Source organism: Nyctereutes procyonoides, unplaced genomic scaffold, assembly GCF_905146905.1.
Source record: "Nyctereutes procyonoides isolate TBG_1078 unplaced genomic scaffold, NYPRO_anot_genome, whole genome shotgun sequence".
NCBI classification, from domain to species: Eukaryota; Metazoa; Chordata; class Mammalia; order Carnivora; family Canidae; genus Nyctereutes; species Nyctereutes procyonoides.
In genome coordinates, this window is record NW_026575135.1 from 40,573,473 (window position 1) to 40,596,949 (window position 23,477).

General features: G+C 36.0%; 1 protein-coding gene across 8 annotated transcripts in view; it reads left to right on the forward strand.

The window, feature by feature from the left end:
* The window catches only part of MPDZ (multiple PDZ domain crumbs cell polarity complex component), a 161,045-nt gene that overhangs the window by 101,185 nt on the left and 36,383 nt on the right, over positions 1–23,477 (forward strand). For 6 of the 8 annotated variants that reach the window (XM_055301823.1, XM_055301824.1, XM_055301826.1 and 3 more), the window contains 4 exons: positions 4,902–5,006; positions 8,930–9,022; positions 17,194–17,371; positions 20,225–20,335. In XM_055301823.1, the coding sequence (XP_055157798.1) occupies positions 4,902–5,006; positions 8,930–9,022; positions 17,194–17,371; positions 20,225–20,335 (487 nt within the window). The remainder of the gene's footprint in view (positions 1–4,901; positions 5,007–8,929; positions 9,023–17,193; positions 17,372–20,224; positions 20,336–23,477) is intronic. The other 2 variants (XM_055301830.1, XM_055301831.1) reach the window with 1 other exon arrangement.

The following is a 23,477-nucleotide window of genomic DNA, read 5'->3' on the forward strand; positions in this document are numbered from 1 at the left end:
TTCCTCTAGCTTCAAAGGTGAATGATACAGACCCACATGGGAACCCTTTATTGCAAGGCTTTAAGCTTACATAGTTTAGATGTAGTATAAAATGCACATGGCCTGGTAACTGATCAGTTTGATTTATTGCGTGATAATGCATGTCTTATGCTATGAGCACTGATGCAGGTTCCCTGCCCACTTTTTGTCACTGAGCACCAGAAACGGTGCTTGGTTATCTAGCCGTCCCCCTCAGTTCTAATGTACTGCAGCACTAAGAACTTGGCCAGGAACTAAGACATTGTGACATTGATTTGGCATAATTTAGGCATCTTGTCAAGTCTAGGAAAGTTGTCAGGTACTTTTTCAAGCTCCCAAAGCCCTTTATCTCCTTTTGTTCTTTCTATTGCTATTGTCATTTGCTTTGTTTTCTCACCTTTTGAGTCAGCACGAGGATGGACCCATTCGTGCTTACAGTAGCTTTATTTAGCCTGTTAAGGATATCAGAGTGGTAACTTCATAAATTATTGCTTTAGGATCCCAGGAGTCAAAGGTAATATCTTGAATTTAAAAAAAGAAGAAAAATCCTGCACTCTCCCTCCTCTGGAAATCAGTTAGCCAATCAATCTCTTTCTCACATTCTCACCTGTGTGTGGGCACACATACACAAACACACATATTCATAAACATACATTGATTTCTTCTCAAGTGTCCTACTAAGACTGATCCAGATGGTTATATTTTGACTTACAGGGTAAATGGTAGAAAGAAATTCAAATCATATAATACTTTCTCAGAAAAAGTATGTTAAGTGTTAAAAACAAATAGCCATTAAGATTGACCAGGGCTGAGTAGCATGTTCATGCATTTTGCATGAAGTGTTTTGGCCCTGTCCTTTTCTTATCACTAGCTTTTATGAAGCAGAAGGTTTAGAATTACCTTAAAAGCTCTGTGAATAATTCTCCCCAAAGTCCTTCCATTACTCTGAATGGTACCATAACATTGCCTCTGGCCAATTAAGCTTTGTAGTCATTACCTGGATCTAGGCTCCCTCCACAACTCTTCTTTGTCTCTTGTTATTAACCTAGCATACTGTGGTATGGTAGTGGAGGAGTGTATTGGGGGTTGGGGGGCTTAAAAAAAAAGACGAAATGGTTCAGTTACATAACTGATTGGTTTTAGAAAAGCATGCTTATTGAAGACAAAGCACTGAATTTCTTTTTTGCTGTTTGCAATAGATAGCAAGGAACTTTGTGTGTGAATTCATGCGTGCCTGGGTAGATAATTTGAGTTTCAGGAGTTCAAGAACAGCCAGTTTAAGTTCCAGGTTTCATTATTTTGTATGGAAAACCAGATGTGAAGCCTCACCAGAATGCATTCTGTTTCACTTCTCACTCCACCTTGCCAGGAGCTCTTATATTTCTGTAATAATAGCCAGGGTTTTGTGCTTAGCAGCAGCTGCTTCTAACATCTGCCAGATAATTACTGAGCTGAATCAGAATTCACCTGCCTTAACCTAAAGTGTGGGATGAATTCCTGATCAAGGAATAAAAGATTGATTGCAGTTACATTTTTCCATGCTTGTTAATAATCACTGCTATAGACACTAGTGAAGAGCAGATGCTTTTCTGGGGGAGGTGTAGATGGGGAGGGAGGTGGAAAGGGGAAAAAAAACAACCAGGAGCACCCACTTTTAACTACATATGTATGCATCTCACATTCCGCACAAGACATTGACATTTGTTAACACCATTGTAAAAAGATGCCGTGGCGTATGCTTCACATTCTAGATTTTCTACAGCACCTGCTGATGATCGAGCCCCCTTTTATGTGTGAGTATTGGTGATTCAAAAGCTCATTATGGCTGTGTGTTACAACTTGTCTGTGAAAACCATTTCATGCTTTTGTAACTTCCCATTGCAGGGAAAGATCCAGATATAGACTCAGTGTATACGTTTTGGCTTTCTTTTCTTCATTTATATGAGAATGTAAATCCCAACAGAACTATGAGATTGTTACATTTTCACATTGCGCTGATGATTGTGAACTCATTTGAAAATCATGTTTTCCAACTACTAAGCTTTCAGGCTTCTTTGTGGGGAATGATCCTGCCTGCACATGCAGGCGCGGTTTCTGGATTAACAGCCGGATCACATTTCAACATCACTAATGCAATTCTTTCTTCCTTCCACTCCATTTGTAACCAAAGGTTAGTTTACGTTTTAGAATATTTAATACAGTTCTCAAATAAGCTGTTTGGGTGTATTTATTCAGTTCATAACTCATTTTTGGTGTCCTTTCTGTGATGCGGAGGTTTTGTGTGCCTTATGGCCAGGTGGGTATTTGACTCGCTTTGCACATGCTGTTGCATTGTGGGAATCTCGTTCTGGTGTCCTCACTGTCTGTATTGGGGTTAATATTTGTGAAAACTTCTTTCTTTCCTCTTTCTTACTGTTATGTAAACTATCAGAAATATATTTGTAAAACTCCCTGTCTCCTACCCTTGATAAAAAGAAAAATTGGGGGCAAATATGGAGGAAAAATTTGGGGCAAATATGAAGGAAAATTTCATTTTTGGTTTTGTTTGGGATAGAAACATTTTCTCCTTCTAAAAACATTTTTAAAATATAATACTTTGGACTGATTATTATTCTCTTTGCTTGTGTACTCTAGCTTCCCCCTCACCTCTTCCTGGCTTTAATTTATATGATTTTACCTTTATTGTATCTTCAGAAATAACACCAGTTTTCTATCTTTTTAAAGATTTTATTTTTTCATTTATTTTAGAGAGCAAGAGAAACAGCACAAGCAGGGGGAGAGGCAGAGGGAGAGGGAAAAGCAGACTCCTCACTGAACAGGCTTGGGTACCTTCTCAGGACCCTTGGGATCATGACCTAAGCCAAAGGCAGATCTTTAACTCACTGAGCCACCCAGGCACCCCAATACCAGTTTTCTTGAGTAGGCTTCTTACTTTTAGGTTTATCTTTCTTTATCTTTGTATAAAATGGAATCAATCTTCCTGACATAATGTATTGTACATTTTTTACTCCTTATTTTGGGAAGAGGGGAAGGGGTAAATTCAAATTTACTATTCAATGTATTTTAACACCATAGAGAAGGTGGTTTTTTTGGGGGGTGGGGGCCGGGGTGAGGGGAGAGAAGGTGTTTTTATAGATGAATAAATTAAGTAGGGCCAGAATTAGAATGCGACTCTGTCTCCCATTTTACTCCTGAACCCTCTCAACTGTGCTTTCTGCTTTATTTTTTGGTCGTTGAGGTAAAAGTGTCATGAAGAGACTCCCCGGGGTCCACAGAGTCTGCCAGAGGGATCAGGTGTAACCAGGCTAGCTGATGCCCTCGTAAGGCACTGCCGTCTGTGTGTTTTATGCTACTCTGCTTTCTATTAATAGCCTCATGAAAAGTGACATCCTTCTTGTGACTAAGGATATGGAGATTCAGTGGTGGTGATTTACCCTCCCATTATACTCTTGATGAGCAAATAGAGTTGTGTCTTCTGACTCCAAATGTAAGGGACCTCATAGAGTGAATGTTTTTTATGGAATAACCAATATATCTGAAATTTTATATTTTCCTCACTCCGTAAATTATGCCACTGGTATAATTCTGATCTTATTATGATGTAAAAGGCAGTCCTTTTATCGGTGCCCTCCACTGCTAAGGTTTTATGTAGTCACTGTCTCTGTGGGTAAGTTTTGGATAACTGGTTTAACAGTCTTTATGATATTTATATTGTGTAATTTTGATACATACTTTTTTTTGGTTGCACAGTGTGCTGAACCAACTTGTAAGTCAGTGTTTCTCTTACCTAACTCTTCCATAAATTGAAGATCTTGGGAGAGCCTACTTAACAAGTATATCAAGTTATGCAGCCTTTTATAGGACAACAGTAAACTTGAACTTTCAAATATCAGTTTCTAAACATTATAGCATTATAGCAAGCACCACCTTGCTTAGTGCCTTCCACATTACAGGCATTCAGCCAGTACTCGTTGAATTACTAAGTGACCACTCAAGTGTAAACATCAGGCTTTTCTCTAAAACCAAAATAACTTATTATAGAGCTGCTACAAATTTGTAAGAGAGTCTTCCCATAAATTTATGATGGTTTAACTTCAGACTTTTGGGTTCATAGCCTGATAGAGCTGACATATAGTTGTTATATACTTGCTAGTACCCATAATTTATTATGTATTACAGAAGAATGTAAGGCAATGTGGTAGTGTTTTGGTATTGTATGTCTAATTTGTTCCTGCTAAGGAACCCAAAAGTCTTTGGATGAAATTAATGTTATTACCGATGGTTATTTTTCTAAGGATTAATATTTTTTTCTTAAGATTTCATTTATTTATTTATTTGAGAAAGGGAGAAGAGAGCATGAGCAGGGTTTGGGGCAGAGGGAGAGAGAGAAGGAGAAGCAGGCCCCCTGCTGAGCAGGGAGCCCTCACGAGGGGGTCTCCATCCCAGGACCCTGAGACCATGACCGGAGCCCAGGTAGATGCTTTACTGCCTGAGCCACTCAAGTGCCCCAGGATTAATAGATCTTTCTAAAAATTGCTATTAGTTTTCTCATTTGGAAATTGAAATAAGGCTGCTTTTTTCCTCCATGTGATTATTGATAAACACATAATTTATCAGCATTTTAAAGTTTAATTGTTTAAAATTTAATGTAAGAAATTTAAACTTCAGTCTGTTATTTTTGCCTGTGGGATGCTTTAACCTTTCCAACCTTTCTCTGCTGAATAAGCTGGTTAAGTGAGCTTTGTAAAAAGCAGGGATGAAGAGAAGAGACAAGATAGTTTTATTTGTGAGCTATGGAATCTTTTCCTGTGAGGCAAGACTTTGCTTTCCTTTTTTTTTTTGTTTTTTTGTTTTTTTTCCTCACGGATTGTATTCTGTTCCAGAATTACTTATGTGCCTGCAGAACATTTGGAAGAGTTCAAAATCAGTTTGGGGCAACAGCCAGGAGGAGTAATGGCATTGGATGTTTTGTCTTCATATACTGGCAGGTAAGTGAAGCAGTAAACCTGCTGCAGTGAGCAAATGATGCAGCAAGCTGTAAAGAAGAGTTTTGATCCAGAGTCAAGGAGGACTAGAAATGAAAAAGAATGATTTCCTTTTCTCTCTTTCAAGATTAAAAAAGAAAATACTTTTCTGCAGGTTTCACTGCAACCTCTCCACTACTTAAGAAATTATCATATAGGGGATTCCTGGGTGGCGCAGCAGTTTAGCGCCTGCCTTTGGCCCAGGGCGCGATCCTGGAGACCCGGGATTGAATCCCACATCGGGCTCCCGGTGCATGGAGCCTGCTTCTCCCTCTGCCTGTGTCTCTGCCTCTCTCTCTCTCATTCTATGTGACTATCATAAATAAATAAAAAAAAATTTAAAAAAAAAAAGAAATTATCATATAGGGATGTCTTGTTGGCTCGGTGGTTGAGCATCTGCCTTTGGCTCAGGTCATGACCCTGGAGTTCTGGGATTGAGTCCTGCAGCAGGCTCCCCACAGAGAGCCTGCTTCTCCCTCTGCCTAAGTCTCTGCCTCTCTCTCTGTGTCTCTCATGAATAAATTTTAAAAAACCTTAAAGAAATTATCATATAGTGTGGAAGATACATGAAAATTCAAGTCAAGAAATTAAAATCATTTTAAGTTGTACCACTCTGTTTAGTATTTTGAACATACTGAGTTTTGAAAATTCAGATTTCAATATTATTTCATTAATTTACTGAGGCCTACAGTTTGTATGATACTGTATTATGTTTTTCCTCTCATAAATGTTTTCAAACATTCAGAAATTTTATTTTTTTATTAACATACATGTAGATTCAGATACATTTTTAATGGTTATTTCTTTTTTGGAGAGCTGAGCATCTGTGTATACATGCATGGTAGGAAACAGTGCATGGCTTTTTAAAAGCTTTTGACGCAGAATTTATTAAGAATAGTTAATGCAGGTAAAGGTTTTTTTTACCCCCTTAAGAAAGGCAGGAACTAAATTTTGATGCTACTGCTAACGGAGTTCAGCACAAGGAGAGAAATACTGTCAAATTGCTTTTCCATGAAGAATGAAGCATTTTATGCTCTCAGCCCTGGGCCTGTTTTTTCAGTTCCATTAGCAACTGAGTACCAGATTTCTCCTTAAGCATGCTAGAGAAAAGATGGCTCTGCAAACATCCTGGGGTGTTCTCAGAAGAATTCCACCATTCCATAGAGGGTGTCGGAACATCCCAGAACACCCTGATGTCCATGACTCCACAGGTATCTTGATATGGCATCACTGTTTCCTCTGTAAAGTGCTGATGACTACAGTAATATGGAAAGTGCTAGGGGAAGGGAAAGATATGTTATGTATTTAAGGGAAAAGATGTTACAGGCCTTGGGTCCTCATGAATTATACAGGAGAAGGAGTATTCACTTCACCAAGTACAGAGTTTAGCCATGCTCCTCTCTGAGCATGGAATTTCTGTCTCAGGCTTAATGGTATGAAATGATTGTAGCTTCCTGTCAAATTGATAAAAGCAGTAATTTCAGTATCCCCCTAAAATATTTCAAATAGCATAGACTATGCCAAGGTAACATTGTATTCCTATATAAGTTCTAAAGCTCTCAAAAGTAATTAGAGAAACAGCTACTTCAGCACTGCCTCCCTCCTAGCATAGAAAGGAGAATGGCCTGGACTGGACAGTGCTGTGATCACCTGCTTCACTGCAGAGAAAGTATATTTGCTTTTAGTATAACAGTCCTCAAAACAAAGCAATCTGCATTTTATAGAAGAGGAATCTACACCAGAGAGGTTAAGTAAATTGTCCAGGTTCCATGGCTAATAATTGGCAGAGCTAATATGAGAATATAAGCAGTCAGGTTCCATGTTCTTACCCTTTGGATTCAAAGAAAGAAATGCACAAGCCCAGTATAGAAATATGGGGCAGCATAGTATGGAAGCTGAGGCCTCCATTCATATTTTACCTCTGTCACTTTGCTGTGTTACTTTGTGCCAATGTCTGGTATATTAATGCAGATGTGTAGAGTGAGTTATTAGAGCTGATAGAAATGTCATTGGTAGTCAACAGTCAAATGGGTGCAAAGAAGTCTTACTTGTTCTTAGGCAGTTAGAGTTCAGGAGAAGAGAACTGATCCATTTTGCTCTTTGGAGCACACAACACTTGAGTCCTGTAAACCACATTATGAGTTGGATAAGGGATGATCAACACATTTACAGGAGCTTATCTGGGTTGATGAGAGGATTCATGGGTTCTAGAATCATTTGAAGAAAATGGAGTTTTTGTATCAGAGGATTCAGGATATGAGTCTTCTCATAGTTACAAAGACAGAAACTTGTGATCCAGTGTATCTGAGAGTCTCTCTGAGTAGCTGCCTCAGCTTGGACTTGGTAGATGAGAACTGCCCTTTCTCTATGACTATCACTGCATATTCTAGGAACTCACTCTTAAGTCCTCATTGCTGTCTGTATTCCAGACCTTCTTTTGTCCTGTTCCCTCCAGCTGTGTTTCCCGAAGGTTGTCCTAGTGTTCACCTCTCTGCCCTCATCTTCTGGAGGGCAGCTTCCCTCAATTTATCTCGTCCTCACTCTGCTTCTTAACATCCTTTTTAATCCCCTTTTTTGGAAAAAATAAAATAAAATAAAACCCCTTTTTTGGATCTCTTCCCAGAAGTCTTGTCCCACGGTCATGCTTCAACTCTTGGGTTCCAGCCTCATTCAGAACCTTGTTCCTCACTTTGTACCGGAGAGGAATTTAAACATGAAATAGTGGGTGGTATAGCTCAGCAGATAGATTTCCTCTGAATGGTTGAAAAGCAAAAGTCTAATATTTAGGTCAAAGGAAGAAGGACACATTCAAAGAGAGCCTGGACAGTTTGTTGCTTTCCAAAGATGTTGTGAAACATATTCAAACACAGATGAATTGCTGGATTTTGTGACTTCTCATCCCATCTTCACTCTAAAGGTTGACAGAGTTCAGTATTCCTGTCACTGGAGAATGGACCTAACTTGAGTGTATACTTTCTTTAGATTATTCAATTCCTATAAAAATCAGTTGAAAACATTTATTAAATCATAATTTTATAGCCTTCTTTACTTTCAAAAGACATCTTTAGAAAACCAAGTTTAACTAACAGCAAAGGTACACACCAGGATTGACTTAAGCATCCTCTGTTGTCCTTACAGTGTCACTCATTGATGCAGAGTATACCTTCAGAAAAACAAGACATTTAACAATATGGTTATTTATAGTTTATTTTACAATTAGTTAACAGACTGGACACATTTTGTTACATGCCTGGCATTTGGCAAAATCTGAATTCCTACAGAAATTGGAAAGTGACCTTGAATACAGGATATTGTTAACTGCTTCCTGAAAGAAGTATTCTGTGTGTCCCCTCTGGATGGACTGAAGCTGGAATTTCAGCATTTTCTGTCTTTCCTGAAGGGAAGACGTTGGCCCATCCTTAGGAAGCAGAGATGCTAAATTTCTGCCTCACTTGATGATAAGTTCTTTCAAGGCAGAGATCAATCAGGGTTGTACAAACTTATAACCCACATGGTTCTTCTGTCTTTTAATATGTTGTGTTTAAGAAATACTTGTTGAAGATTTTTCCTTAAAATGCGGGTATTTTATCCCCTTCTTGTTCCTTTTCCTTATTCTTCCATGTTTCCTTGGGAAGGAAACAGACTACCGAACAACCTTACTATTCAGCTGTATCTCCAGACTAAATTATGTTAGACTGATTCTGATGTAAGGTTTTTATTTTCATTTGATCAGGTTTTCTTTCCCCCCCTTAATGTGAAATTGGCCAAGTATGGTGAAAATATAAAGTAGTTCTGCATTTTTACCAAATCGGTAATATATATATATAAGAAAAACTTGCATGGTTTTACTAGGACTTTGGAGTATTCACTGTGTAAATTTTTGACAGAGACATTCCAGAACTACCAGAGCGAGAAGAAGGAGAGGGAGAAGAAAGTGAGCTTCAAAATGCAGCATACAGTAATTGGAACCAGCCCAGGCGGTAAGGACTATTTCTGTCTTCTGCCTAGTAAGTGTTTAAAGATAGGGCGGTGTGGTTTCATGTACTGGATTATGACTTGCTACTGTGACATAGGGCAAAGCTAAGTTTTAATATCCCTACCCTCCATTTCTTCAGGTGTGCGGTGGATAAGACAATGTGTTATTATACAAGGTCTAAACTAACATGTATATATGAATTTGGCACAAAGAAGGGACTAAATAAAATTAACTAGAGAAAATTATGCATAAGTACTTGGAATGGATAATATTTTCTATAGAGTTCAATCTTAGGTATACCACCAAATGTTAATTTAAATTTTCTCTAGCATTTGTAGCATATATATTCAAAACACGTGTGTGTGTGTGTGTGTGTGTGTGTGTGTGTTTAAGCAGCTTGTTATCACAGCCTGCAGTTATTTTAACCCATACTCTGTCTGGAACCAATTTCATTTATAGTATAAAAGATAGCTTTCCTAAATATGTTCAGATATATCACTATGCATCAACTAAGGCATATTTTTGTGTTCATGCTGAGTAAAATCAAATTCAGTTTAATAGGAATTTATTGAGTCCTGATTATGGATGCAGATGGTTTTGTGAATAACAGAGAAGTATAAGACCTAAATCCTGCCCTCAAGGAAGTATAATATACTTGGACAGGCAAGATATAGAGAGACACAAAATAATTAAAAAATACATAAGGTATTTTGCATTAAGTGTAGAATTTTAGTCATCAATGGATATCCCCTCTAAACAGATCTACAGGTAACCATCATAATGGTTTCTTGCTCTTAGGAAACACTTAATATGTATTCTACAATGAATACATAAAATACTCAAGAGAGAAAAATTTCTACTCTGCAGAGATGTAATAGAGTTTGATGATTTTCCTTGCTTACATTTAAACATTTTTAGGGTGAACCCTATTCAAAGTATAGAAAACATTTTATGTTGCTTTCACAAAAAACAGTAAGCATTTATAGCCATTTAAAATGACTTTTTGGGGATCCCTGGGTGGCTCAGTGATATAGCGCCTACCTTCGGCCCAGGGCGTGATCCTGGAGACGGGATTGAGTCCCACATCAGGCTCGCTGCATGGAGCCTGCTTTTCCCTCTGCCTGTCTCTGCCTCTCTCTCTCTCTCTCTCTCTCTCTCTCTCTGTCTCTCATGAATAAATGAATAAAATCTTTTAAAAAAATAAAATGACTTTTTGATTGGAATTCTTTAAAAAGCTATTTAGCCTTCTTAAAGAAATCAAGGTCTCTCTACATCATCACTTGCACTGTGAATGAATATAAATTCTGAACCTGTGGCAGAAAATAGATTATGTTGTTTCTTATTTATATGAAGATAAAGAAAAAAGTAAGTTAGATGAAATTATTTTGTAGATGATGATCATAGTGATAAACTTTAGTTTAATTTAGTTGGAGGACAGTAATCACAGGCAAAAAAAAAAGGTTTGTCAGCTTTAATAATGCTGTTGGAGAAAAAGTAGATTTTAGAAGACAATATGCAAAATGTTTGGAGTCCATAAGAGCCATATTAGAATTCTAACTTTGACGCTTTTTAAAATAAATTTCTTCATCTTTGCTAGGTCTGTTACTTCATCTGTAAAATGAGATTAATAATAGAATCTTAAATTTGGAAAACTCAATGTGATAATGCATGTAAAACTTTTAGCATGGTTCTTAATGCAGAGTGAGCTCTCAAGTCAGTGGTTGGCCTGGTCGATAATCACCACATCACTAATAACTAAGCAAATATTTTGAAAATGTTGGACACAGGAATCACTTTGAAATTTTATTGTTAGGAAAAAGCTGGGTGTAGCTTCTGAACTGGAAGATTTTTATACTTTTAGCCTCAATTTTAGTTTTCACATCAGCCTGAGATATCTCTAAAGGTGGTAACTACCTTATAGAGAGAATATGTCTGGAACTTCCAGAAATCTTAAAGAAGATACTGGAACTCACTAACAAAGGGTACTTCTTTGGGAAAAGTTCACAGAAATGTATGAAGAGCTTACCAAAATAAACAGACTGTTAGTAAATGAGCAAGTGTTATGAATGTGCTTGACAACATGGGACATGATAGGACACTCATTTATATTGTTAAAAGAAGTTTACTTTGTGTGGAAATAGAGAATATTTTTTAGCAAAGCATAGATTTTAAGATCATAAATAAGCTGTTATTCTTATTTTGCCTGTGATTTTCATTTACAGAATTGGTAGCAATACTGTATATATCATTTTCTAGCCTGTTACTTTTCTCTCTGTCAGGTGTTTTGAACATCTATCATGTTGATACTTCATTCAGTGTAATTGTTGCAGTGATTTTCAATATATGAATATACACCATTTATTCCCAGGCCAATATTTGAGTACTTAACATTTACTCACTTCTGTAATGATTTTATGCAGTAAATATATTTATTTCCTTATGTATGTGTATGAGAATTTATCTGGGCATGTACCCATAAGAGGAATTGTTGGCTCACAGATTTAAATGTATTATTTACTTGATCAGAAGTTGTCAACTTGGTTTTAAAGGTGGCTGTTCCAATTTCTACTTCAGTTCTCAAAATATGGAAGTTCCCTTTTTCCCCACATCCTTGTCACCACATCATATGATCATTGAAACAAGTTTTTGTCAATCTGATAGTTAGAAAATGGTATCTGGTCTTAATAAACAATGTATACGCAAAGCAGGATTAAGGTGGTGGGGTGCACAGTTTCTCACTTCTCATGTGGATTGAATTTCATATCTTGCTTACATTGCTTCAGTAATAATAATCCCAGTCATCATAATGAGAGTAATAAGAGATTGTTTGCTCACTATATGCCAAAGCTTCATTTTGCACTTTGCATACATTCATTAATTTAATCTTCACAGTGAACTCCAATAGAGAGAGACCAGTTCCATTTCATAGCTGAGGAACGGAAGAGAGAGACTAAATTAAGTTGTAGAGGGTCACACAATTATTAAGTAGCAAAAATCAGGACATGAACCCAAGGAATCCGTTCAGAGCTCAAGCAGCCTGGCTGGCCTCAGAGCTCTTTTACTTTGCTTTTATGAATTTCATTCCTTATAAGCCTGTGTATAGGGTTCAAGAAAGGCGGCCGTTTTGCCATACAACTTGCTTTGGACATGTTCTATAGAATTTTTCTTTTATAGGTCTCCTTTTTCTGCCCATGGAATGTTTACCATGTTTTGTTCAGTGAGTGAGTCTGGTTCCTCAGCACTGTGGTCACTTTAGCAGCTCTGTTTTTGTGTTTAAGGAGTCACAGTCTTTCTTCTAGAGAGTACACTGTATTTGAAAGCACTTTGCTCTCGGCCAGACCCTATGTAGGTGTACAGAGCTATTATCCAAAGGTGGTTTAAACTCTGTGCCTCTTCCCTTTGTAAAATGGGGCTAATAAGAGTATCCATCTCTTATTAGGAATGGTGTGAGAATTAAATGAAAGACTGTGGAACTCACCTAGAGAATAATGCTGAGCACATGATAAGCTCTTAAGGAGTATTTGCTGCTATTATTTATTATTTAAGAAATTATAAGAACCACTTTCCAATTCACCCTAATTGCAAAGAATCCTAGGAGACATTTTCTTTCATTCTTTTATTTTTTTCCCCTTTTTAGGAGGGTTAAGTAGTCCCATGTATGTATTCTGAATTCTTAAATGTTTACTACAAATGGCTCAATTTACTGACTTCTTTGCTTTGCCATGTTATCTTAGGAACTGCTTTAAGAAACAAGGAAGGATTTTGGTTCTTGTCTTTCACAGAATTCACAGAGTGGAGAAAATGTTGAATATGATTTTAACTAGTTTAGACTATTCATGCAAACATTGTTAAGATTCAGGAACATGGTGATATCCTTTCAAACCAAACAGATAAGAGTAGATTACAGATTTTTAATAAGGGAAAATATGCTGAACTCAGGTGCCTCCATCTGACCAGGATTTTCATCTCCCTCCACCCCTGGTACTCTTTTATCCCTGGCCTTTTCTTACTGGAACATCCCTCACCCCACAGTAATCCTTACTTCAATCTTTTCCTCTCTTCTGGGAGCTCCTCACATGGAGGCATGTTTGGACTATACTTTCTTCTCCTGTTTAATGTCCAACATTGTCTCCCTTCCTGCAGCACAGAGCAGATTATAGTCTCATTTCCTCAGATCTCTTTGCTAAGTGTCTCTACTCTTTTACTCTCAGCCAGACGCCTCACTGCAAATGACCTTAGTCATATAACCTAGTCTTTTCATAAGACGTGAAGTTAATGCATTCATAGCTCTTCAGAGCTATATGCAGTTATTAAATATGAGTGTCCATGTGTATTACTTGGGTAGAGGAAGTGCATTCAAGGCAGAGGCAGTAGCAAGCACCAAGCCCCAAACCAGGAGAACATGCCTGATGAACTTAAGGAATAACAAGAAGATGCTAAAAAAAAAAAAGAAGAAGAAGAAGAAGAAGAAGAAGAAGTTGCTGTGATAGTTGGAGTGGAAAGAAGAAGGCAGAGAATTATGGGAGATGAGTTTAGGGAGATGGTGGTAGGATCAGATCATGCAGAATATCGTCAGCCACGGCTTTCCATGCCCTGACCATTAGTTCCCAGGTCTGCCTTGGCAAAGAAGACTTCTGTAAAGATCAGTTTCTGACATAATGTGTGCAGGAATGTTTTTTCCTTGATTTGATTTCCAAGCTTAGACATTACCATATGTTCAAGAGTAGTTGAATTTTTTGATTATTTAATGTCTGCCATAATAGAGCTCCTGGAAAAATGGTGCTTTTATATTGGTCCACGTCCTAGCCTGGAGTGTGAGTCTAGTATTTACTCGTAACCAATCGCTTCAGGAATACATTAGTGTTGATCAGACCCTAGAAAACACATAATTGGGAAACTATTTAAAATAGTTTTGTTTTACCACTGATTAAAACTTAATAAATTGACAAAATTGGCAAAAATTAACTTCTATCACATTTTATTACAGTGAGTTTTTAAAAATTTAGGCATAATTTTTGACCATGTGAACCATTTTAAAGTATGCAAATCAGTGGCATTAAGCACATTCACGTTGCTGTGCAACCATCACTACCATCCATCCTCCAGAACACATACATCATCTTACAAAACTAAAAATCTGTACCCATTAAATATTTAATAATAACCCCCCATCTTTGCTCCTCCATTTGATGACAACCATCATTCTACTTTCTTTTTTCCCATTTTATTGAGAAATAATGAACATACATCACTGTAAAAGTTTAAAGCATATAACATGTTGCTTTGATTTTACATATATTATAGAAAGATTATCACAGTAAGTTTCAGGTCTTATATTTAAGTCCTTAATCCAAGTTAATTTCTGTGAGTAGTGTAAAATATGGGTTACCTTCATTCCTTTCCATGTAAATATTGAGTTACCTGAAAACTGTTTATTGAAGAGACTATCTTTTCTCCATTGAGTATTCTTGTCTTCTTTGTTAAATATTATTTTACTTATATTCTTGGGTTTATTTCTGAGCTCTTGATTCTGTCCATTGGTCTTTGTGTCTGTTTTATGCCAGTACTATACTGTCTTGATGACTGTAACTTTGTAGAATAGCTTGAAATCAGGAAGACTGACGTCTCCTGCTTTGTTCTTTTTTTTTTCCCTTGAGATTTCTTTCACTATTAAGAATCTTTCGTGTTTCTGTATAAATTTTGGCAATACTTTTTCTATTTCTTTAAAAATACCTTTGGGGGCAGCCCGGTTTAGCGTTTGCCTTCGGCGCAGGGCGTGATCCCTGGATCGAGTCCCACATCAGGCTCCCTGCATGGAGCCTGCTTCTCCCTCTGCCTGTGTCTCTGCCTTGCTCTCTCTCTGTGTCTCTCATGAATAAATAAATAATATCTTAAAAATAAAATAAAATAAAATAAAATAAAATAAAATAAAATAAAATAAAATAAAATAAAATAAAAATACCTTTGGAATCTTGATTGGAATTGCATTGTATCCGTAGATGGCTTTTGATAGTATTCACGTTTTAGCAATATTCTTCCAATCCATGAACACAGGATATTTTCCATTTATTTCTGTCTTCTCTGATTTATTTTATCAGTGTGTTGTTTTCATAGGAGAGATATTTCACTTCCTTAAGTGTATTACTATTTTATTATTTTTGATACTACTGTAAATGAGATCAGTTTTTTCCAGAAACTTTATCGTTTATGTAGAGAAATGCTACTTATTTTTAAATGTTAATTTTGTATCCCACAACTTTATTGAGTTCATTGATTATATCTTACAGTCTTTTAGCTGAGTTTTAGGATTTTTTTATATATGAAATTATGTTATCTATAAATAGAGACAATTTTACTTCTTCCTTCAGTTCTGATACTTTTTATATTTATTTTTCTTGCCTGATTGCTCTGGCTAGGCTTTCCAATACTATGTTGAATAGGTGTGATGAAAGTGGGCACCTTTGTCTTCTTCCTAATCTTAGAGGAAAAGCTTTAATCCTTTCACACTATTGAGTATGATGTTAGCTGTAGTCTTGCTATATATGGTCTTTATAATGTTGAGATATGTTCCTTCTATGCCTAATTTGTTAAGAGTTTTATCATGAACTGATGTCAGATTTTGTCAAATGCTTTTTTTCTTTATTGAAATGCTGATATGATTCTTTTATTTTGTTCTTGTAATGTGATTTATCACATTGCTTGATTTGCCTAAGTTGTACCATTCCTGCATCCCAGGGATAAATCCTGCTTAACCATGGTGAGTGGTCCTTTTAATGAGCTGTAGAAATAAATTTGCTGGTATTCAATTGAGAATTTTTGCATACAGATTCACTCAGCGGTATTACGATATTGTCTACTGTAGTTTTCTTTTCTAATAGTGACCTTTTCTGGTTTTGGTATGAGGATAATCTTCTACAGTGAGTTTGGGTGTTCCTTCATCTTTGATTTTTGGAAGTATTTTAGAAAGATTGGTGTTTATTCTTTAAGTGATTAGTAAAATTTACGAGTGAAGCCATCTGGTTCTGAACTTTTCTTTGATTTCTTTGTTGGTTACTGATTCCAACTCCTTACTAGTAATTGATCAATTCAGATTTTCTATTTCTTCCTCTTCAGTGTCTGGAAGTTGTATGTTTCTAAGAATTACTCCATTTCTTCTAGGTTGTCCTGTTTGTTGGTGTATAGTTGTTCATAATAGCCTCTTATCCTTTGAACTTCTGTGATATCAATTGTGATACCTTATTTTTCATTCATAATTTTTTCGATTTGGCCCCTTTTTATTTGGTTAGTGTAGCTAAGGGTCTATCAGTTTTTCTTATCTTTTCAAAGAATAAACTCCTGATTTGGTTAATCTTTTTTTTTTACTTGTCTGTTCTCCATTTATTTCTGCTGTCATCTTTACTCTCACTTTCCTTCTGCTGAATTTGGAGTCATTTCTTTTTTTTTTTTTTTTTTTAGTTCCTTAAGGGATAGAATTAGGTTGCTTCTTTGGAATCTTTCTAGTCTCTAAATGTTGTGATATATGCTATGAATTTCCCTCTCAGAATTGCTTTTGTTTCATAAGTTCTACTATGTTGTGTTTCCATTTTCATTTGTCTCAAGAAACTTTTTACCATTCTCCTTTCTGTCTCTATGGATTTGACTATTCTAGGTATTTAAGTTCAGTTGTATTGTTTTTGTCCTTTATTTCATGTAACTGGCTTATTTCACTTAATGTTTTCAAGGTTCATCTGTGTTGTAACATGTATCAGAATTTTCTCCCTTTCTAAGGCTAAGTCATATTACATATATATGCCATTTTGTTTATCCAGTCATCTTTAGATGGACACTTGGGTTGCTTCCACCTTTTGGAGAAATGTCTATGTAATTCCTCTGCCCATTTTAAAATCAGATTTTTTATTTGTTAATATTGATTTTTGGTGTTCTCTTTATATTCTGAATATTAATCCCTGTTCCATAAAGTGTTTTTCAAATATTTTCTCACATTCTGTGAGTTGCCTTTTCACTTTATTGATAGTATTTTTTTATTAACAAAAACTTTTAATTTTGTTGAAGTCTAATTGTCTTTTGTTGCCTATGTTTTTGGTGTCCTATCCAAAAATCATTGCAAAACCTGGTGTTATTAAGCTTATCCCATAGAAGCTTTCTTACAAGAGTTATTTTTTTTTTTCTTTATAGAGTTGAACTTTGGAGAGAACCAAGCAAATCCTTGGGCATCAGCATTGTTGGTGGAAGAGGCATGGGGAGTCGTCTAAGCAACGGTGAAGTGATGAGGGGCATTTTCATCAAACATGTTCTTGACGATAGTCCAGCTGGCAAAAATGGAACCTTGAAACCTGGAGATAGAATAGTAGAGGTACCCTCTAGTGAGCTTTCTTTGCCAAAGTTCTTCACTTGTTCCATCCTCTTTAATAAGGGAATAATCATCTTTACATTGGTCACTTGACCGAATATGAAAGTAAAATGTGTTTGTTGTTAAAGCATTTCTTTCTCATATGTCCCATTTCATCCATAATTTTTTTCTTTAGTGCATGGTGACATTATATATCTTGATTCAGAGACTGATATTTGGAGGTATAACCAACATTGGCCCTGAGTTAAAATAATGAAATTCTGTTTGAAAGAACAAAACCAATTTCTTGAAGAAAAAAATGAACTGTTTGAAATTATGTATGCATACACAAAATATATCATAACTAAGTTCTCTAGCGAGGTTTTATTTCAAGAAATTCTTTGTTGTCATGATCATTGTAGATTAACATTGTCATTTCATTGTAGATTAACTTTATTGGATAAAATTGTTTTCCAAGTTAGTCTTTTTGATAAATCTTTTATGCTAATTTGCCTGATTATCTCTTATGTAAATGCTCCCACCCCCACAGTCCAGGTTCAGTATTTCCTCCTTCTTCTGAGTGCTGTGCCCATTCATTACTGAGGAGAGAGAGAGAGAGAGAGAGAGAGAGAGAGAGAGAGAGAGAGAGAATGTATGTATGTGTGTTTACACCTTCATGTATGTGTAACTTTGGTATGTGCAAGAGAAGTATTTAGTCAAAATGTTCCTAATCTCTTAATTCAAAACAAAGTATGATATTTTAAATAGACTGTTCTCCCAGGGTCACTACTCATTTACTCAGCAAATATTTCTGGAGCAGCTGTTGCATTCCAGATGCTATGACAGGCTCTGGGCATTTTGCAGTTAAACAAGGCACCATGCCTGCCTGTCAAGTGTGACAGACTTAACAAGTAATCAAGTCACTTTAGAACCGTGTGGTAAATTATTTGATTTAGTTTTAGTTAAGAGAGTAGAGGCAGGGTACCTGACCCAGTTTTGCTAAGTTGTCAGGATTTATAAAGGAGAGTTAAAAGAGACAGCTTCCCAGTAGAAACCAACCACTTTATTACGATAAGGACCCTTACATTTAGTTTATACAAGTGATTGTCTCTCATTTTCTAAATCCATATAACTTACCATTAAAATGCATTAATTGTGTAGAAGAAGGTTATAACATCTGAACCATAACTGTAAAATGAACATTTTTAGGATTTATTTATTTAGACCTTAATGGTTGATTGTCTGTGAGAGCTGAAGAGGGAAGAGGATTGAGACTTGTGAGGACAGAAGGGCCAAGTCTGTTTGGTCTTGTTTTTTTCACCAGCCGTTTATAAGGAAGAATGATGGGCTTGGCTTGTTCTCTCTTCCTGCTTCCTTGTCTCTCATTAGAGGATATCTTAGCCCCTTTAAAAAGAACTCTTTTTTCACTAGGCTACTATCTAAAGTATCTAAAGTTCCCAATTTCAGATTATCACAGGGGAGTTTATTTTATGGATAATTAACTGTTAAATACCTTTAGCCTAGGGAGGAAAAAGTAAGAACTATTTATAATTCTTTCTAGAAAGGATTGATCATAGTTTTTACCAAAATGTTATTTAAATGTATTGAGGGAGTTAAAGCATTCCTTTCAAATTGAAGAAAAAAGTATTTTTGTGTGTGTTGTAAAATATTGTGTGAAGTTTAGCAGTGGTTTATTGAAGGCTATTATGTATGGGAGTAAGTAAGAAAGCCTTAGGCCTCTGTAATCCTGGGTTTTCTGAAACCTATCTTTGCCAAGTTTGTGAAAGTGTATTTATACTAGACAAGTAGAAACCTACAAGGTATTCCATTCTAAGGATACAGTTCTTTGGACTGGAGCAAAGATATTTAATGTCCTATTAAATGTTTCCACAAATGGAGTATATAGTAAATGTGAATACTAACTTTTATTCTACAAAAAATGAAAGGCATTTTTAATATGCACTGAAATGCATATTACATTATCTAAGTATCAGCCCGAGGGAGGTTTTTATTTGCATGGGTATAATTCTTTCAGAGGTGATAATGTTCTATGCAGAGATCTGATAATGATTTTCTTTTCCAGAATTGTGTATATCCCAATCTTGCTATTCTGTTGTGTATACCATATTTTGGTAATTGGAAATGATAAATGATGATAGTATCCTATAGTTTTCTGGCAGGATTAGCATTTGGCCTTCAAACTGTTTTCCTTCCTATTCATATATAGTACATAAACTGAGCTGATCATCACCCAGGCAATCCAGGGTCAATAAAAAGTTACAAAATAACATTCATTTTCAAGCTATTTATAAAAGAATTACTAACAAGCACAAGTTCTTGGCTTCCAGCTCCTGTCGTGTCTACTACAAAGATTTTCCTGCAAAACTAATCTTGCCATAGCCTGATTTTTCTGAACATCAGAATTTTGTTTTTAACTTTAAGCTTCTCTAAACAGAGAGAAACACACAAAACATCGCCCACTCATTTCCCAGACTAGTCTATAATGAATCAGGAGAAAATTTGTACAGTGACTTTCATGATGAAGTCGTTGCTGCAAGGCAGTTCCCCTCTATTATTTCTTTAATGATTTTGATTTATTAAAGGAACAGTTGCTAGTATAAGGAAAGCAGAAGCAGAGCCTTCATTTCAACTGATTATTGTTTCAGTTGACTATGGGAGATGGAAATCAGGGTTCAGAATAAGAGACGGCAAGTTTGCCAGACAGATGAGAAAGGTCTGGAGTCTCACAAGTAGTCTCAATTATTTTTGATCAGATTTTCCGGGAGCCTCACACAGGATCCTCAAAACTCCAGATCCACAAATTGTTCTGTTGTTTTGTAGCTTCTTGAAATGTTAAGCTGAGGCCTTCCATTGCAGGTGGATGGAATGGACCTCAGAGATGCAAGCCATGAGCAAGCTGTGGAAGCCATTCGGAAAGCAGGCAACCCTGTAGTCTTTATGGTACAGAGCATTATAAACAGACCAAGGGTAAGCGAACACAAAGGGCAAGGTAGGCAAATCCAAACAATGTTCAACTTGGAATCTAATGTATCGAGGGCCAAGTTGTCTCTAGGAACAGGTATCCAGTCTTGAAATCTCAGGAGACTTGTTAAAATTTTATATTGGTTTTTTTTTTTTAAATTGAGCTGTCCTGAAAATCCCTTCTACCTGTTTAATAAACACTTCAAGTCTATTGAAAACACACAGAAGTAGGATTTATTGGTGGCCATAGGTATCTAGATAGATAATTATTAGTACTCACTGTATATATATATATATATATATATATATATATATATATATATATGTTGTTAGGAGGAATGTGATATAATCACTTAGCTTACTAGTGTGTGACCTCTGAGTTCCTGAGAAGCCAGAGATTACATTTTCTTTATACGTATATCCTCTAGATAGAATTCCCAGCTTATGCAATTGCATGACCACCGGTGAATATCTTCAATGTATTTGTCCCACTGAACATTGTACATAGTGGAAATTTAAGCAGTATGTTTAAATATGCGTGATTTCATAACTGCTGCTTCCCAGTCATGATCGCCGTCTACCTCTTCATCACTAGACAGCCCCTGGTGGAGACAGAAACCTACTGGCTCATTTTATCATCAGTCATGACAAGTCAAATGGCTTTAAAAATATTTTTAAAAGTACAATGAATGCATTTAAGGAATATTGATGGAGAAGACACTAAATAAGTCTTTGTATATTTGATATACTCTAATGATTCTGAAGATGAAAATTACTCCAAGATTAAACTTTTTTTTTTTTTTACTATTCCTTCTTTATATCTCAGTAAAAAAAGATCATTTTCACATGCAACACTTCATAAACATATTTGGGCCACATACCTCTTGAAAACTTCTTCCGAAACATACATGTTTACTGAAAAGTTTGTGTATCATTTCAGGAGCTTCCTAGATTTCCTGAAACTTACAGAGGTTCTACTTCTGGATTTTAGTCAAAACAAAACAAAACAACCGCTGTTATACTGATTGTCTTTGAAGTACCTGCTCATTAGCTTTGAGGATTGGTTGTCTTTAAAAGGAAAATGTGAACATATGTGAGGGAAGTTAACAGAACCATCTAAAACTTTAACATGTACAATTATTTTATAATTTATCATTTCAAAATTAAGAATATAAGACATCTGTGCTCAAATGATAGAAAGAGAGTAGCAGGACAGCTCTGTAGATCAGTAAAAGTAACTTGTCAGTGTGCTGTGCAAGGAATTCAAAGTGACCAAATTTATCCTGTTGGTTCTTCCTTTTGTTACCAAGACAGGTGTAGCTCTGGTCTGGGTTCACTGTAAGAAATGAATCTAGTAGTTCTTAATGTAAGCAGTTATCTTCACATCTGCCGTTTTTAATCACTCAGTTGTTTATTGTTAGGTAATAATTATCCATTCAGATGAGAAAATCTGCCAAATGGTCGGGCTGCATCATGCTGCATTCTCTTCAAATGATATTCAGTTTGTTTAAATAACTACAAATCCTTCCACATTTGTTTCCATTTATGTGTCAAACAGATACAGCACTATGGTGTTGGTGAATGGCTGTTTCAGTTAAAACTATTTTGTGTGTGTGTGGGTGGGTTTTATTCCTTTTGTTTTATTTTTAATTTCCACCTTTTATATCATGTAGGACAATACTGTAAACTGCTGAATAGGATTCTTCATAGTACTTTTAAAAACTTAAACTACAACATTTCCTTCAATGCCAGTCACTTTCTAATGAGCTGGGAAGACTTTCTCATAGACTTGGAAAACATTCCTGTCTTACTTTCTGAGGTATAATGACGCTTGAGTTTATAGAAATCATTCTGGGAGAAATCTTGTCTAGAGTGACATGTTTAGTCAAGATACATGTGACAGGATTCGGGGCGTGCTACCTCCAGATAGGACACCCTGGCATATTGAATATTTTAAACTGAAATAATTTAGGAAAAACCAGGTGCTGGAAGGATTCTGAGATCCCCCCCTTCTCCCCTGGAGCAGGTCATAAAAACCCTCATGTGAGAGGTCCCCTCCCCGTACCTGGAGGAAAAGAACATCCTTACCTCCAGAGATGCAGGGGCCCGGGTAAGGATCTGAATGAATGCTAAGTTTGCCCATTTCCCCACTTAGCTCATACTCTTTTGTCCTATTGAGTTTCCCTGTCTTTCCACTCTTCGGCAAACCTAGTGTCAAAATAGTCATATTTAACCATTTCTTCAGGTCTTCATTATCTTATGAAGGCTCTGTGTCACATAAAAGTTAACATTAAATCAGTATAGATACTTTTCTCATGTTAATCTGTTTTTTATTACAGAGATCCAGCTGAGAACCTAAGGTGAATAGAGGAAAGATATTTTTCCTCCTCTACATATGCATTCAGCTTTGGGAAATCAGAATTACTTTTGCATTTCAAATGAGATATATGTACTCTATTTTCAGTGATTTACTTCCTTATGAAAGAATCATGTCTTGAGTAATCTAAAGGAAAAAAACTCACAAATACATAAGAGTCTCTTAGTGGGAAATGTTTTATTTGTAGGTGCAATAAAACTTCAAAAAAATCTTATATATAGGCTGAAAAGACAGTCCCTTTAGCACATAAACTATTTGAGAATCAGAACTTCCCAGAGCTGAGAATAATAATAGTAAATTCCATACTTACTGATTTATTCCTGACAGTTGGACCACATTTCATACCAAAGGGTAGGCCCTATTCATGTGGGCCAGAGAATGTTTTTGTCTTCCTTGTGCTTCTTAGTTAATAATACTTCCATTCCTATCAGCCCTTCGAATTATAAACAGGAATTTCATCGATTTTTTAATAAGAAATGTGGCCTGTTTCTATAAATCTCTTCATAGTAATAGATCTACCACTTCATTTGCTGTGCTCATGCTGTACTTTTATACTTTGCTATCAGGGCCAAATTCTAATCCTCTAAGAGTTGGAAATTGAAACAAATAAAAAAAAGCAAAATAAAAAAACTAGAGCTCTCTCTAAATATTCCATTTCCAATATTCATTCCATTGGCATTATGGTTTTTATTTTCTTTATCGTTCTATAGAATTACAAAGGAAATGTAAAGCCTAAAAATTCCATGTATGAGGATTGGAAATAATTTCCAC